The sequence below is a fragment of the Ctenocephalides felis genome, unplaced genomic scaffold, assembly GCF_003426905.1.
Source record: "Ctenocephalides felis isolate EL2017-DRISC unplaced genomic scaffold, ASM342690v1 CF-g0.4_SCAFFOLD_01492, whole genome shotgun sequence".
NCBI lineage: Eukaryota > Metazoa > Arthropoda > Insecta > Siphonaptera > Pulicidae > Ctenocephalides > Ctenocephalides felis.
Window position 1 is genome coordinate 56,255,319 of NW_020537646.1, and position 14,624 is coordinate 56,269,942.

Consider the following 14,624-nt stretch of genomic DNA (forward strand, 5'->3'; position numbering starts at 1 on the left):
ATGTTACAGTATTTATTTATAACTATCTATTTGAAAGCATTAATTATTCCTCGAACATTTCGTTACGGTACGGGAAGTTCCAGCAATTTGCTTTAAGGCACGATGCCACCCACCCCACTAGTTTTAGATGCGATGCGCACTCCTTTTGTTTACACTAGAATAATATTCATTCTTGTCTCTTGATTCTCGACACGAGTTTTGTAATATTATAATACGAACTTCCCGTACTATATATATATATATATATATATATATATATATATATATATATATATATATATATATATATATATATATATATATATATATATATATATATATATATATATATATATATATATATATATATATATATATATAATATCATTCACAAACAAGAGAATGCTACTGACGAGCAAACTGAGCCTCGACTGGCCGAAGAGACTAGTAAAGTGCTACGTCTGGAGCGAAGCTCGGTACGGTTCGGAAGGATATATATATATATATATATATATATATATATATATATATATATATATATATATATATATATATATAGTTGCTAATGGACTATAAGTAAGTTGAAAGATATTTTGTTTTCTTTGTAAATTGCAGAAAAGTGAAAATTTTTTCGTCCACGTTTTAGCCCGCAATTCTGAATCGATTTTGAAAATTCAAAAACCGTTCGATAGATATTGGTTGGGAATCGTGCTGATTAGTTTTTGGTAAAAATCGGCCGGGCCGTTTTCTTGTAATAAAATTTAAAAAAAATCGACGATTTTTTTTTTTGACGGTAGATACCATTGTCTTCTAGCTAGATCATACTAAAATATTACTGCCCTACGACAACTCGTTTAGCTTCAAAAATTCGTCATAGCTTGCAAAAGTTGGTATCGTTTTTTTGGCATTTGTCAAAATCAGGCCTTTCATCTACGTTTGCTCAAAAACGCTTGAACCGATTTCAGAAATTTAGAATCCATTCGATGTATCTCAATGAGCAGTATAGTTTGTCAATTTTGTGGGACGATATGCCGAGCCGTTTCTTTGTAATTTCAAAAAAGATGTTAAATTTTTCGTCCACATTTAAGCTCATTCAACCGAATCGATTTTAAAAACTCAAAAACTGTTCGAAAGATAATAGGTGGGAATAATACTGATTAGTTTTAGGTGAAAATCTACCGAGCCGTTTTCTTGTAATTAACTGTAGAAAAAAAAATTTAAGCCGATTTCTATGAACCTTTTTTTGGCGATGTATATCATGGTCTTATAGAACTTTCTGAAATATTACGGCCTCACAACAAGTTGTTTAATTTTAAAAATTCATGAAAGTTTGAGAAAATGAGTATTTTTTTTTGACGTTTGTTAAAATTAGAATTAGACGATTTACTTGGTATAACGATAGAGTACTTGGTCTGAATGCACATACTAAACCATTAAAGTCTTACGGAAACTGATTCAATTATAAAAATTATAAATTTTTGAAATTTTCTTTTAGAAAATACTCGTGTTAACGTGTTCGTTCGTTTTCAATTATGTGTAATAAATCCACTCGAAATACTTTTAAATACTCATAAATTAATTTATATTTTATTGATTAAGTTGATTATTTACACATATCGGGAAGTTCATGTAACTTGCCCTAAGGCAAAATACCAATACCAACTAGTTCAATTCGATTTTTTCAAAAAAAATAATGTCAAAATTTGTGCCAAAAGTCGCTTTTGTGATGTGATGGGTTAAAATTTACTACAAAACTTCTCTAGTTGTGTAAAAAATGTTACCATTGATTTAAATCATTAAATAATATCAGGGACTGATATTTAATATTTTATAGCCAAAATATAAAAGCGCATGAATTATACGACAACGCTTATATAAAATACAGAAAAAAAAACCAAACTTAATCAATCGGATTTAAAATAATGGACATTCTTTAATATTTATAGAAATTATATAAACTGAATTGCAAAGTAAAAATTACGTTTTTAAAGTATACGAGGCTGGACTGAGAAATTTCTGAACTAACAATGATGCGGGATTTTTTTTCTTAATTTTTTTATTTATATAATTGAAATAACTTTTTTTAACTTTACACAATTCTTTCAATGATCCGCGGAAATAAAAAAATATCGATTGTGGCCAGGTTTAGTGTGTAAAATGAATGTTCAAGCTGTTCTAATCGTAACTGGCAAACTTTTGCCATGACAAAGACAACGACGCGTTATCTAACGTGAGATAAAGAACTAAAGAAAAGCTAACTGGATATTTTTTGGATAATTCAAACCGGATGCTCCGTTTTCTCAAATACTTGATTTTTATTTTCTGCATTCTTTGCATTGTATTCCCTTAACGGCTAGAACTGTATTCGACAAACACTAATCAGCAAGTCTCATATCAATAAGAATCGAATGTTTTTTTTATGTATTCAAATCGGCTCAACGGCGCTCCCGATATTGTGGACGAAAAATTGTGGACACACAAAACACATACACACCTATCGATTTTGTCTAAGGTAATCCAAAATATTCAGAAACTTCTGGAACGCAAAGATATGCTAAAATATTCAATTTTGATTTTTGGACGAATAACTTACCGTTAAGCGGACGATGAAAAGACGTAACCGTGATCTAAAACCGCGACTAGGAATAACAAATATGTTCGAGCTAGTTAAGAAACAATCAAGCACCAACGGGATATCAAGAAGTAATACGTACATAGAGCCCGAAAATTAGGAAACTAGTTAAAGTTTATGGACCAATGAACGTAGCAATTCGAAATGTGGATGTACTTCAAATTAAGACGACACAATAGACTCTACAAAATAGTGCAACAACAGAGACTTACCACTTACAAAGTGACCAACTCTGTTAATAAACAATAAATTGTTGCATCATTGTACGTTTCAAATAGAACGAGGTTCGACCTGTAGTTTTCATAAGGAAACGCGGCTGACCCAAGTAGAAATTATTGCTACAATAAAATGCCACGAACTCTATGTTGGGACGACAGCAGGTTCATAGGGAAAGTACGTAGTATATATCATATTCAGAAATAAATCAATTAGTTATTATTAAGTTAACTAGATACTAGTAGACACAAACGCATCCATTTGGAATTAACCCGTACAATAACAGTATAAAAGCAGCGCAGGTTTAAATATTAAGTTAGTTAGGTAATTGTTGTCTCTTGTACAATAATACTTAATTCTGCTATTTAAAACCGATCTGATAAAGACAGTAAATCCCGTAACCTGTTATTACCAAAACCGATCTGGCGAAGGTAATGATCTGTCGTAGATCGCTACTACCACATTCCGATGTGGGCACAGTTATAGTATATCTACTACCCTTTTCTGAGAAATGTGATCTGGAAACGATAGTATTCCAAGTTTAATTGCCTCTATAGTTCTTCGCCATTTTGATCAGGAAAAGGTAATAATGTATCTATAACATTTGCTATCTAAAGCCGATCTGGAAACGATAGCTATAAAACGCTAGATCATAGGTGGGGAACCTGAGGCCTCGAGGCCGCATGCGGCCTCCGGGAGGTTTTTGTGCGGCCCCTTGCCGTCTAGTACAAAATAGCAGAGTTACTTTCAAACAACTATTATACAAAAATCCCACCAAAAACAGTCATATTGTAACATGACATCAGATTACTAGCCTGAAAAACAGACTCTTAGGCAGATACGAAATAGAGATGTATTATATTATATTAATATTATTTAATATAAGCAATATTTTCGATTTCGCAAGACATCGCCTATTATATGATACAAGAAGTATTATAAAAAAAATTAACAGTGCAAAAAAATTGTTAGCACCCGGGTTGAAGATTTTTATGCGTATCCATAGTAAAATGATAAAAATTTATACTTCTCGCAACCAAAAGCAAATCCGTAGCTTTGGCGGAGACCGGAGCAACCAGATTTTACCTAGATATATTGGCAATTTTATGAGACCATAGTTATAAAATGACACAAAACTATACTTTTTTTCATAAAACACAAAAATATATTTTTAAAATTTGGTGTCTAGTGGCAAGTTACTGAAACTTTCCGTACTGAAAAATACATTTTATAAAAAGTTTTAAATTTTTTTGAAATATGATGAAAATTAAGAAACTTTTTTTCATATTTCTATTTTTTTTGTAAATTATTAACTTTTATGTATTAAATTTATTAAAATTAAATTTTATTTGAATGATCCGATTCCTATTGATAGCGAGACGTGCTGATTAGTTATTGGCCAAAGCAGGTCCCAAAAATAATAATTCAGTTTTTTAAAATGGAACGTCCAATATCATTAAAAGAAATTAACATGTATAGACAAAACGGAGAACTGATTAAATTTGTAGGCAGGTCTAGCGGTTTCGATGGTCCAATAAAAAATTTGAAAAAGAAACATTTGGCGGTCAACAGTGATCATTAAATATATACACATCAAATTATCATATATTTTAATAATAAGTATAAATTTTGTTTACATTTTACTATGGGTTCTGTATCATTATTTATTCTGCGAGGCGTTATTCTGCGGGGCGACGCATACGCGCTTCTTTATTTTGTCTCTACGCAGCTAAAGCAGGGCGATCGCTTTAAAAACAGTTCTTTTTTATTTTAATTTTTTGTACGGGAAGTTCCAGCAATTTGCCTTAAGGCACGATGCCAAGAACCACTATTTATAGTAAGTAATGCGTAATAAATTTTCTGCAATTAAATAGCAAATAGCAAAAACTATTTTACCTAAAAATTCAGGGATGGGGCGGCATTTTTGTCAGTGCCCAGGGCGCCAAATTTCTAAATCCGCCCCTGCGTATTTATATGCACATAATATATAGAATTTATTTATATTTAAATCTTGAAATATGAATATAGAGTAAGGTTTTTGAAATGAGAACAACTTAAATGCAAAATATAAAGTATCAATACATTTTGTGCATAATAAATACATATATTAATTAAAATATTTCTTTCACGTGCATTATTATGAGTTTATACATTATCAAAAAATACGCTTATTTTTATGGGTGAACATTATCATTCTCTAAATGGATTAGGTACATCATTTATTAACAATATTTTTTAAATTATATTTTTAAATGTCTGTCAATAGTGTCTAATCTAGGTATATTTCTTTTGGCAAGAGGTAACGTTGCGTTTAATGCATTAATCCTATTTTTTATTATATTTATAATATATTTATAATTTTATTATAACTATTGTCCTTAATGACAGAAGGAATATTTATACCGAAAGTGTACAAATGAATTTAATCTGGCTTTTCCAAAGCCCGAAATTCCCTAAATTAACCGTTAACATCTTAGTTTGCAAAATAAAAATCTATCAGTGAATTCAATGGTATAAGAATAATATATAATTTCTTATTTCAAATAATTATGTAACAATAAGAATATGAAAATCAATTTCAAATCAAAAGACTTTAATATCATTTTTATATAAAAAATGAATGTTTAAATGAAATTAAAACGAACTAAAATATTTATAATTCATTTGAAATTTAATTTATAAAATATTTAAAATTTTTAAGTATTTTATTTACTTTTTTCTATATAATGCAATAAATTGTTAAAACTATAAAAAAATTATAATACTTTCACAAAAGTCACTTTTTTAGATCAATCAGCTTATGCGGCCTCTTTTATTGCTGCCTAATTTAAGTGCGGCCTCTCACGGCAAAAAGGTTCCCCACCTCTGCGCTAGATGTAAATTGTTATTTTGAATCCTCTAGAATCTACGTTAAATATAATTTATTATGTTTTTCACTCTATTGATGAGTATTTGAGTTATAATTTTCAGTAAATTATTCTGTGAAAATTAGATTAAGATTTTAAGTGAACATTTGTTTTTTTTAATTATATTTCATTTAATATAGTATGTATTATTAACTATTAATTTAAGTTATGTACCATTGATATCTATAATTGTACAATTGTGTTGTATAAATATAAATGAATATATAAATAAATAAATAAATAAATTAATTAAAAAAAGGCTAAAGCGTTTTTTCTACACCGATTACAAAAATGCATGTTAAAAAATTAAATATTGGACATTTGTGTGCCCAGACTGTCCATTTACGCCGACTTGTCCGCCTACGTAGTTAAAGAGATCAGATAACTAGCTGTAAGCGGAATTCTGTCTTAAGGCAATTAAGGCATCGTGCCTTAAGGCAAATTGCTGGAACTTCCCGTACCAAAAATTATTTTTTTAAAAACGATTAACATTTTTGAAAAAAATTTACTTCGAAAAAATTAGAGAGAAACTATAAATTTGACAAAAAATTACTTTTTTTGAAAAAAAATTTTTTTTTTGAAAACAAAATTTTTTTGAAAAAAAAATGTTTTTTTCATTTTGACATACTTTGGAAATTCTGAACTGTTTTTCAAAGCAATCGTACTGCTTTATCTGCATAGAGACAAAATGTCAAAGCGCGCAACTGCCGCGCCGCCGTCTAACGGATAAGCATTGGTACGGAACCCATAAAAATGTAAAAAAAAAATATACTTATTGTTAAAATCTTTATAAAATATCTGATAATTTGATGTGCATATGTCTAATGATCATTTTTGACCGCCAAATGGCATTTTTTTTTACTTTTATCATTAGATCTCCGAAACCGCTAAACCTGCCTTCATGAAAATTTGATCAATTCTTCATCTTGTCAATACAAGTAAAATGTTGTTTGAATTATTAAAATCGGACGCTCCGTTCTCTTAAAAACTGAGTTACCGTTTTCGGCACTTTTTGCCCCGTATCTTTGGAACGGCTGGACCTGCCTTCGCCAAAAACTAATCAGCACGTCTCCTTATCAATACAAATCGAATGCTTTTTGAATTATTCAAATCGGTTGATCCGTGTTCCCGAAATCGTCGACGAAAATTTGTATCCGCACATACATACATACATACATACATACATACATACACACACACACACACATACATCCATTTTTTCTAAGGTATGCCAAAATGTTCAGAAACCTCTGAAACGTAAAGATATATAAAAATTTTCATTTTCGATTTTTTTGCGATTTCTATAACTTGCCCTACGGGAAGTTAATAAAATTTAGAAAGGTATCATTAATTTCTGGAAATTATACAGAAGATTGTTCAAAAGTTGTTTGTTTGATGTATTGTTGTGATGTAGTTTGTTTCGTTTTCACATTATAATTAGTAAAAGTCGGATTGGATATTCATGCGACGCACTACCTATCGACTACTAAATATAAACGCAAATAAAAACACAAAAATATTAATATTAGCATAATTGAAAACCATAATATACAAATATTCTTATATCAGTGATTCAATTTATTGTAATACTCACTTTAAAAATTTGACGACACAAAAAGTTTTCCTTAACTGGCAGTAACCTGAAAAAATGCAGAAAACGTAAATTTATTATGTGATCATTAGAAATTATGAGATTATTAATTTGATAAATTACATTAAATTCAAAGCAGATATTACCAATGTGTAAAATATATAAATAAAAAATCTTGCAAATTATAATGCAAAATTATTAAAACGGCGCAAAGGTGACAATCAATTAAGAAGCCGTAGATTTTTTTTGTGGCAATTATTTGTTAAGACTAAGTATATTAGTGGGGTCAAAATTAATTTGATCAGGTTGCTTTCTAAAAATACAATTTCACTTACTTGGCCATTTCAGAGAGCTGAAGCCTTCCATCTTTATTCGCGTCAAATACTTGTAGCTGGCAAAAGTGTGTTTGCAATAAGTGTAAAAAATAATATAAATATTTTTCAAAAGAATTTCTCATTTTCAAAAATATAGGTGTATATTACAAATTTCAAATTTGATTTATATTAAAGTGTTAAAATTAAGCTTAATGCTATGAGCTTTATTTCTCAAATGTTCTAATATCGTGTAATAAAATTGTATATGGAATATTTCAAAACTAAATTAATACATTGAATACCTAAAGAACGCACCAGTAAACCACAAGATTTAAAACCACGTAACTCATTTTGTAACATTTGTTACGAAACTAATGTTGGGTAAAAGATCGATGCTATAATGTATAACTTTTAACCGTCGTCAACGCGTATATGACAATATTATAATATAATACCATGTGTTCATCTGTAAATAACACTGCTACGCGAGTAGCTGCCGCTACGCGGCGTGTTACGTGGCGCGGTCACATAGATTTGGCTTTGAAAATAGCCAAGCAGTTGGTTTATGATCAAAAAGTCAAATTGAGTATATGTTAACTTTGAGGGCTTTGTGGACGCAGTATTTAATAGTTTTCTGTATATTTTTGAAATGCAAAATATTTCATTAATTGAAGCATTATGTGTTAATAGTTTTTATATTTAGTGTATAATAAGTTGTGGAAATTAGTTAAGTAATTAAAAACGTAATATTATTCTGCTAAAATATATTTCAATTTATAAAAAAAAATATATTAATAATTAATTATTTTGTTACATATGGATGGTTTTCAGTGCAAATTATGTTGGTGTGATGATATTTGATTTATCTAATAATAATTAAAAGTTCTGTTCAGGAAGGAGCCTTAGATGTTTCAAAAATCGCTTTTTTGAGGATTTTTTAGGGACGGGAATATATATTTAATTGAAACGAAACTTTCAGGTTTTATTGTTATATATTTCAAAATTCTTCTCAAATTTTTTCATTAAAATATATGACAAAATATGCCGGGTAAAATCATTCTGCCGATGCGCCACGAGCGTGCAGGTGTCATTTGGCGGGAAAGATGCAAGTCACAATTTCCATCCGAAAGAAAAAAAATCAAAACAAATATATATTTTCAACTAGCTGTATCAGTTCACGCTTTGCCATGATTTAGTTTAACGTTTCTACTATCTATTTAACAATTTACCTATTCAACAATTTGTCTACAAATTTACCTATCAACTTTTTAATCAAATCTACAATTATACCGGCTTACCAATTTACCTGTCAACCTATTTACCTATCAACCCGTTTCACATATCTACCAATTAACGTGTCAACGTGTTTATCAGTCTTGTTATTTGTCTATCTACCAGTTGTTTTGTCTAACATTTTACATATCCTCCAATTTACCTCACCATCGTGCATAAAGGCATTTCCTTCGATATACAAAAAAAAACTCACCATCAGCTATCCAACAAATTACCTTTTCACTAATTTACTTGTCTACCAATTCACCTGTCTAACAATTTACCGGTATACCAATTTAACCTGTCAACCAATTTACCTGCTTTCCAATTTACCTGTCATCCAAGTTACCTGTCATTTACATGTTGAACATTTTACCTGTTTAACAATTTGTTTACCTACCATTTTACCGGCCTACAAATTTACCTGTCACCACGTTCTACATGTCTGCCAATTAACCTGTCAACCTGTTTATTTGTCTACATATTCGTCTATCTACCAGTTCTCCTCTCTACCATTTCACATATCCTCCGATTTACCTGTCCACCAGTTTACCTTTATAATTTTTCTAATTAATTATTATAATAATTATTTACGCATAATAAATAAATTCAATCTCAAATTGATTCTACGTTTTAGTTAGAAAACGTTTGTATGTGAAAAAAGGGCTGTTTTTAGGTTTTTCTGGCAATTATTCGATTTTTTCTTGACGTAAGAACCATCCTTGTACTTCAACGAATATTTTAAAAAAAGAATTGACCAGATTGGTCCAGGCGTTGTAGAGTTATGCGCTTACACATTTTGCGATTCATTTTTAACTTCCCGAAGGAGAAGTTTATGTTTTCATCAAAAAATCCGATTCGCTAATTTTATGTTTTCTTGACGTTTCAAGCTATTCTGTATCGAATGAGACCAAATTTGGAAAAAGTATGTGTGTGTGTGTGTATGTGAACAGATTTGTTGCCGTAAATTGACGTTTTCTCGAAAACGGCTGGGCCGATTTGAAAAATGTAAAAGCCATTCGATGTATCTCGACGGGACGATCGGCCGAATCGTTTCTTTATAAATAAGTGAAAAATTTTGAAATTAAAACCGTTCGAAAGATATTGATTGGGACTCGTGCTGATTAGTTTTTGGTAAAGATCGACAGGGCCGTTTTTTTGTAATAAAGAGTTAAAAAAAAAATCGACGATTTTTATTATTATTTTTTTGACGGTAGATACTATAGTCTTCTAGATCATACTAAAATATTACGGCCCTACGACAATTGGTTTAACTTTGAAAATTCGTCAAAGTTTGCAAAAATTGGTATCGTTTTTTTGGCATTTGTCAAAATTAGACCTTTCATCGACGTTTTCTCAAAAACGCCTGAACCGATTTCAGAAATTTAAAAGCGATTTGATGTATTTCGATGAGGACTATTGTTTGTCAGTTTTGTGCGATAATCTGCCAAGCCGTTTCTTTGTACTTTGAAAAAAAGTGTTAAACATTTCGTCCACATTTAAGCTCATCTTAGCGAACCGATTTTAAAAAATCAGAAAACTGTTCGAAAGATATTAGTTGAGAATGGTGCTGATTAGTTTTAGGTAAAAATTTACCGAGCCGTTTTTTTGTAATTAACTGTTGAAAAATAAATTTAAGCCGATTTTTATGGATTTTTTTTAGCGATATATATATATATATATATATATATATATATATATATATATTGTATGATTCTGAATTTGATGTTGACATATGTATTAACAAAGTCTAATAATCGGGCATAACATCAATAAAAAACATGAATTTCTTTCAAAAATTTATTTTAAATCCATACGTTTCGGCTATAATCCTAGCCTTCATTCAGTGGAAAAATTAGTTGATCTTAGTGTTAATTTGGAAAACTTTAGTAATCCATGGTATTAGGATATGGTAATGCACTACACTATGTATTATAAACATTAACTTGAAATTACACAATATTTTCACAAAATACTGATTCGAAAAAATCACAAATGGATAGTGTGTTATTCGTAGACTGGTTGAAGATGTAATGTTTATAATACATAGTGTAGTGCATTACCATATCCTAATACCATGGATTACTAAAGTTTTCCAAATTAACACTAAGATCAACTAATTTTTCCACTGAATGAAGGCTAGGATTATAGCCGAAACGTATGGATTTAAAATAAATTTTTGAAAGAAATTCATGTTTTTTATTGATGTTATGCCCGATTATTAGACTTTGTTAATATATATATATATATATATATATATATATATATATATATATATATATATATATGGTCTTATAGAACTTACTGTAATATTACGGCCTTACGACAAGTAGTTTATTTTTAAAAATTTATCACAGTTTGAGAAAATGAGTAGTTTTTTGACGTTAGCTAAAATTAATATTAGACGATTCACTTGGTATAACAATATAGTACTTGGTCTTAATAAACATACTAAACCATTAAAATCCTACGGAAACTGGTTCAAATATAATCATTTTTGATTTTTGAAAAGTTGCTTTTTGAAAACTCTCCGATTAACGTGTTCGTTCGTTTTCAATTATGTGTAATAAATCCACTCATAAATTAATTTATTTTTTATTGATTAAGTCAATTATTTACACATATCGGTAAGTTCATGTAACTTGCCTCAAGGCTAAAAACCAATACCAACTAGTTAGATTATAGATAGTATAGACTCTAGTTGAACCTGAAAAATTCAGGAAAAAATAAGAAATTCACCAATTTTTTGCAGCTTGAAACAAAAAGTCATGTTTTTTGATACAAAACTTCACTTTAGATTGTTTAAAAAGTGGGTAAATTATAACCTTTTATAAGTTTTTTTAGGTTCAACTAGAGTAGAATTTAATCCTGAATACAATGAATTTTGTCTCTTTTTGATAGGACGTCTAGATTTTTCTTTCTTATCTTTGCCACCAATTAGGAAGAATCAAATAAATTCAAAGAAGAGAAATCGCGCGTCGAAGTTTTCGTTCCGCTTGTATACATCCTTGATGCTTTTTTGCTGTTTCACCTGTAATTCCGAATATAATTTGAATTTGTTTATGAAATTTCAAGGACATATTCTTGGCTAGTTTTGAAAGACATTTTTGCAATAAAAAAAAGTTTTTTCAGCCTCTAAAGCAGGCTCCACCTGCTTTAGTGGTTGAAAACTTGATCACAATGTGTCTAATATGTCTATCTATTTTAGACACATCAACCTATGCAAGTGGCATGGTTTCAGTTTGGCTAAAACATTTGCCAAGAGAGGTGAACAAGAAAACACAATGCATATTAAGAATAAATTAATAAGTAAGTATTTTTTATGTTATAATTTCATAAATTATCAAATTTAAGTTTTCTAATGTTTCTCTAATGTTCAACGTATTCTAATGTATAAAATATAAATTTTATAAATTGTTCATGAAATTATTTAATGAATTATTCAATATCAGAAATAGATTCTCTATTTGCAGGAAATTCCATTAAAAAATTATTTAACGTGGGAGACACCTACACGCTTATTATTCGGCCTAGAAACGTGGCAAAAATGCAACCGCGTCGTATTAGTTCAACGTTACAGCCGTTATGCTTTTCCCGTAAAATAGATGCTTCTGCGCGCATCCCAGATTACGTACAAGCTAATTGCGTAAACGGCGGCGCTAGGTAACATTCACGACTTTATTATGTCTTGTGGTTTACTGGGGACAAATATTTCATGATAGAGGTATTGACGAAAATATCTGCAAGCCAAATATAAGTTTTTTTTATAAACTGTTCTAATAGACATAAGAAAATGCACAACATGGTTTAATTGAGTGATTTACAGATTGGGCAAATCATTGATGATTAAACTTTTTGTGTTTTTAGCCCAATCGACTAATATAAGGTAATGTAATTGAGTGATTGACTTAATTCTTACCATTGTATCTGTATATTCAATTAATTTATCTTCAGAAACATCATTGATTTTTTTGGCTTCCTTCAATAGGTCCCTCAGAAAATTCTGTAAATTTATCAATATGATTATTTATTGTAGTGATTAATAAAATAAATACATAATTATTTATACAATTAAACAATGATATGATTATAAAAAATAGACGATGTCAATTATGAAAATCATAGAAATACTCTGATAGAAATACTGTTTATAAATATAATTAGCTGTATCCTTCTACGGTTCACTGTGGCACATTGTGATTGAAAGCAGTGTCAATTCTAAAAAATGAAGTAAATTTAAATTAACTACTTTCTCAACTTCTTCAATAATACCTATTGATTTATATGTAATTATATCACTTTCAATAGATTGGATAGTATTATTAGTACATCTTCATCCTTTGTCCACTTTTTTGTAACTGTTGTGGTTCGCTAATACTATACACATAAAAAAATCAATATCGGTATTTCAGTATTTTCGCTTTAAAGCTGGTAAAACCGGTATAAATATAATCTTATAAAATCTTAACAGAATTGAATGCTACTAACATAAGAAAATTATTTAATAACAATATAAAGGAGAAATAAAATCCTAGAAATGAAAGGTAAAATTTATACAATACAAAACATCCAGTAAATATATACATATATCCTATATATAAAATTCCTCCGTAACAATGTAAGTTTCATCAATTCTCCTAAACTATAATACTGATTTTCATGAATCTTCCTGAAGTTTGTTCGGGAAATTTTCTAGAATATTTTGATTCATACTAATATAGTTAGATTGTAGAAATAAATGGAAAAAAATACAAAAAAACGCTTATTATTGTTTGACCTTTAAAATATTTAAGGTATGGTTTGACATTAAAAACAAATGACAACTGTCATTTGCCAAACATTTCTATTCACTTATAGGCTAAGGCAATATAATAAATTTATGATTAAAAATAAAGAAAATATAATGTCTACATTATTATTGCCGAAAAGCAGCTGAGATGTGCCATAATTAAAATAATATAAGATGCAAATAATATAACATGCGTCTGATAGTCTGCGCATGCGACTGACGCGCACGGCGAATCGTGTTCTCAACGTACGCGTGGTTTGCTTTTGCTTGCAATAATTTTGTTTGCGCACTTTGCGAACAGATTCGCCGTACGAATTCGTGCAAAGGAGACGAGCCATAAGTGATTGCGCTCAAAAATATTCAATTTGCGGTCGTTTTGCCTTACTATACTAAGTCACAATACAAAAAAAATTACCAATTCAAAAAATTATTTAGAAGTTTCATTGTGTCAAAAATTCATATGGTTGGCATTTTGTACGGGAAATTTACTCAATGGACCGCTTTGGGTCTGAACTTGTTTTTACTGTTTTCCAATTCTTTTGGAATTTTGGAATTAGGCTCATCTTACTCTCAAGTTCAACCCGGGGGGATGCCATTTTCAGTGATGTAATAACGTTGGGTGTGGATAAAAGAACTAATTATCAGAGAAAAATGTTTAATAATGTTTTTCAAAAAAGCAAATACTTTTCAAGTTACTGGCTACTAAAAATTTGTTTCTTTTTTGCGTATTTCATCGTGTTTTGCTAATATCTTACACATTTTAACGAAAATTATGCAATGAACAAAATTATATCAATAAAAATCCTAATAAATCGCTATTCTACAGTGTTCTAGGAACAATATTGTGTTAATTATGAAAATGGGTTTTTATAGTTCTCCAAATAAGCTTTAAAAGAAGTACTTCTGCGTGTAAAATGAGTGAGCT

At 29.5% G+C, this 14,624-nt stretch overlaps 1 protein-coding gene across 1 annotated transcript in view; it reads right to left on the bottom strand.

Moving 5' to 3' along the window:
- LOC113371423 (calbindin-32) overlaps positions 1-14,624 on the bottom strand; it is a 318,213-nt gene that overhangs the window by 142,620 nt on the left and 160,969 nt on the right. Inside the window, exons 6-8 of the mRNA XM_026612052.1 lie at positions 12,830-12,913; positions 7,660-7,715; positions 7,328-7,373 (exon numbers count right to left, since the gene is read on the bottom strand). Of these exons, the coding sequence (XP_026467837.1) occupies positions 7,328-7,373; positions 7,660-7,715; positions 12,830-12,913 (186 nt within the window). The remainder of the gene's footprint in view (positions 1-7,327; positions 7,374-7,659; positions 7,716-12,829; positions 12,914-14,624) is intronic.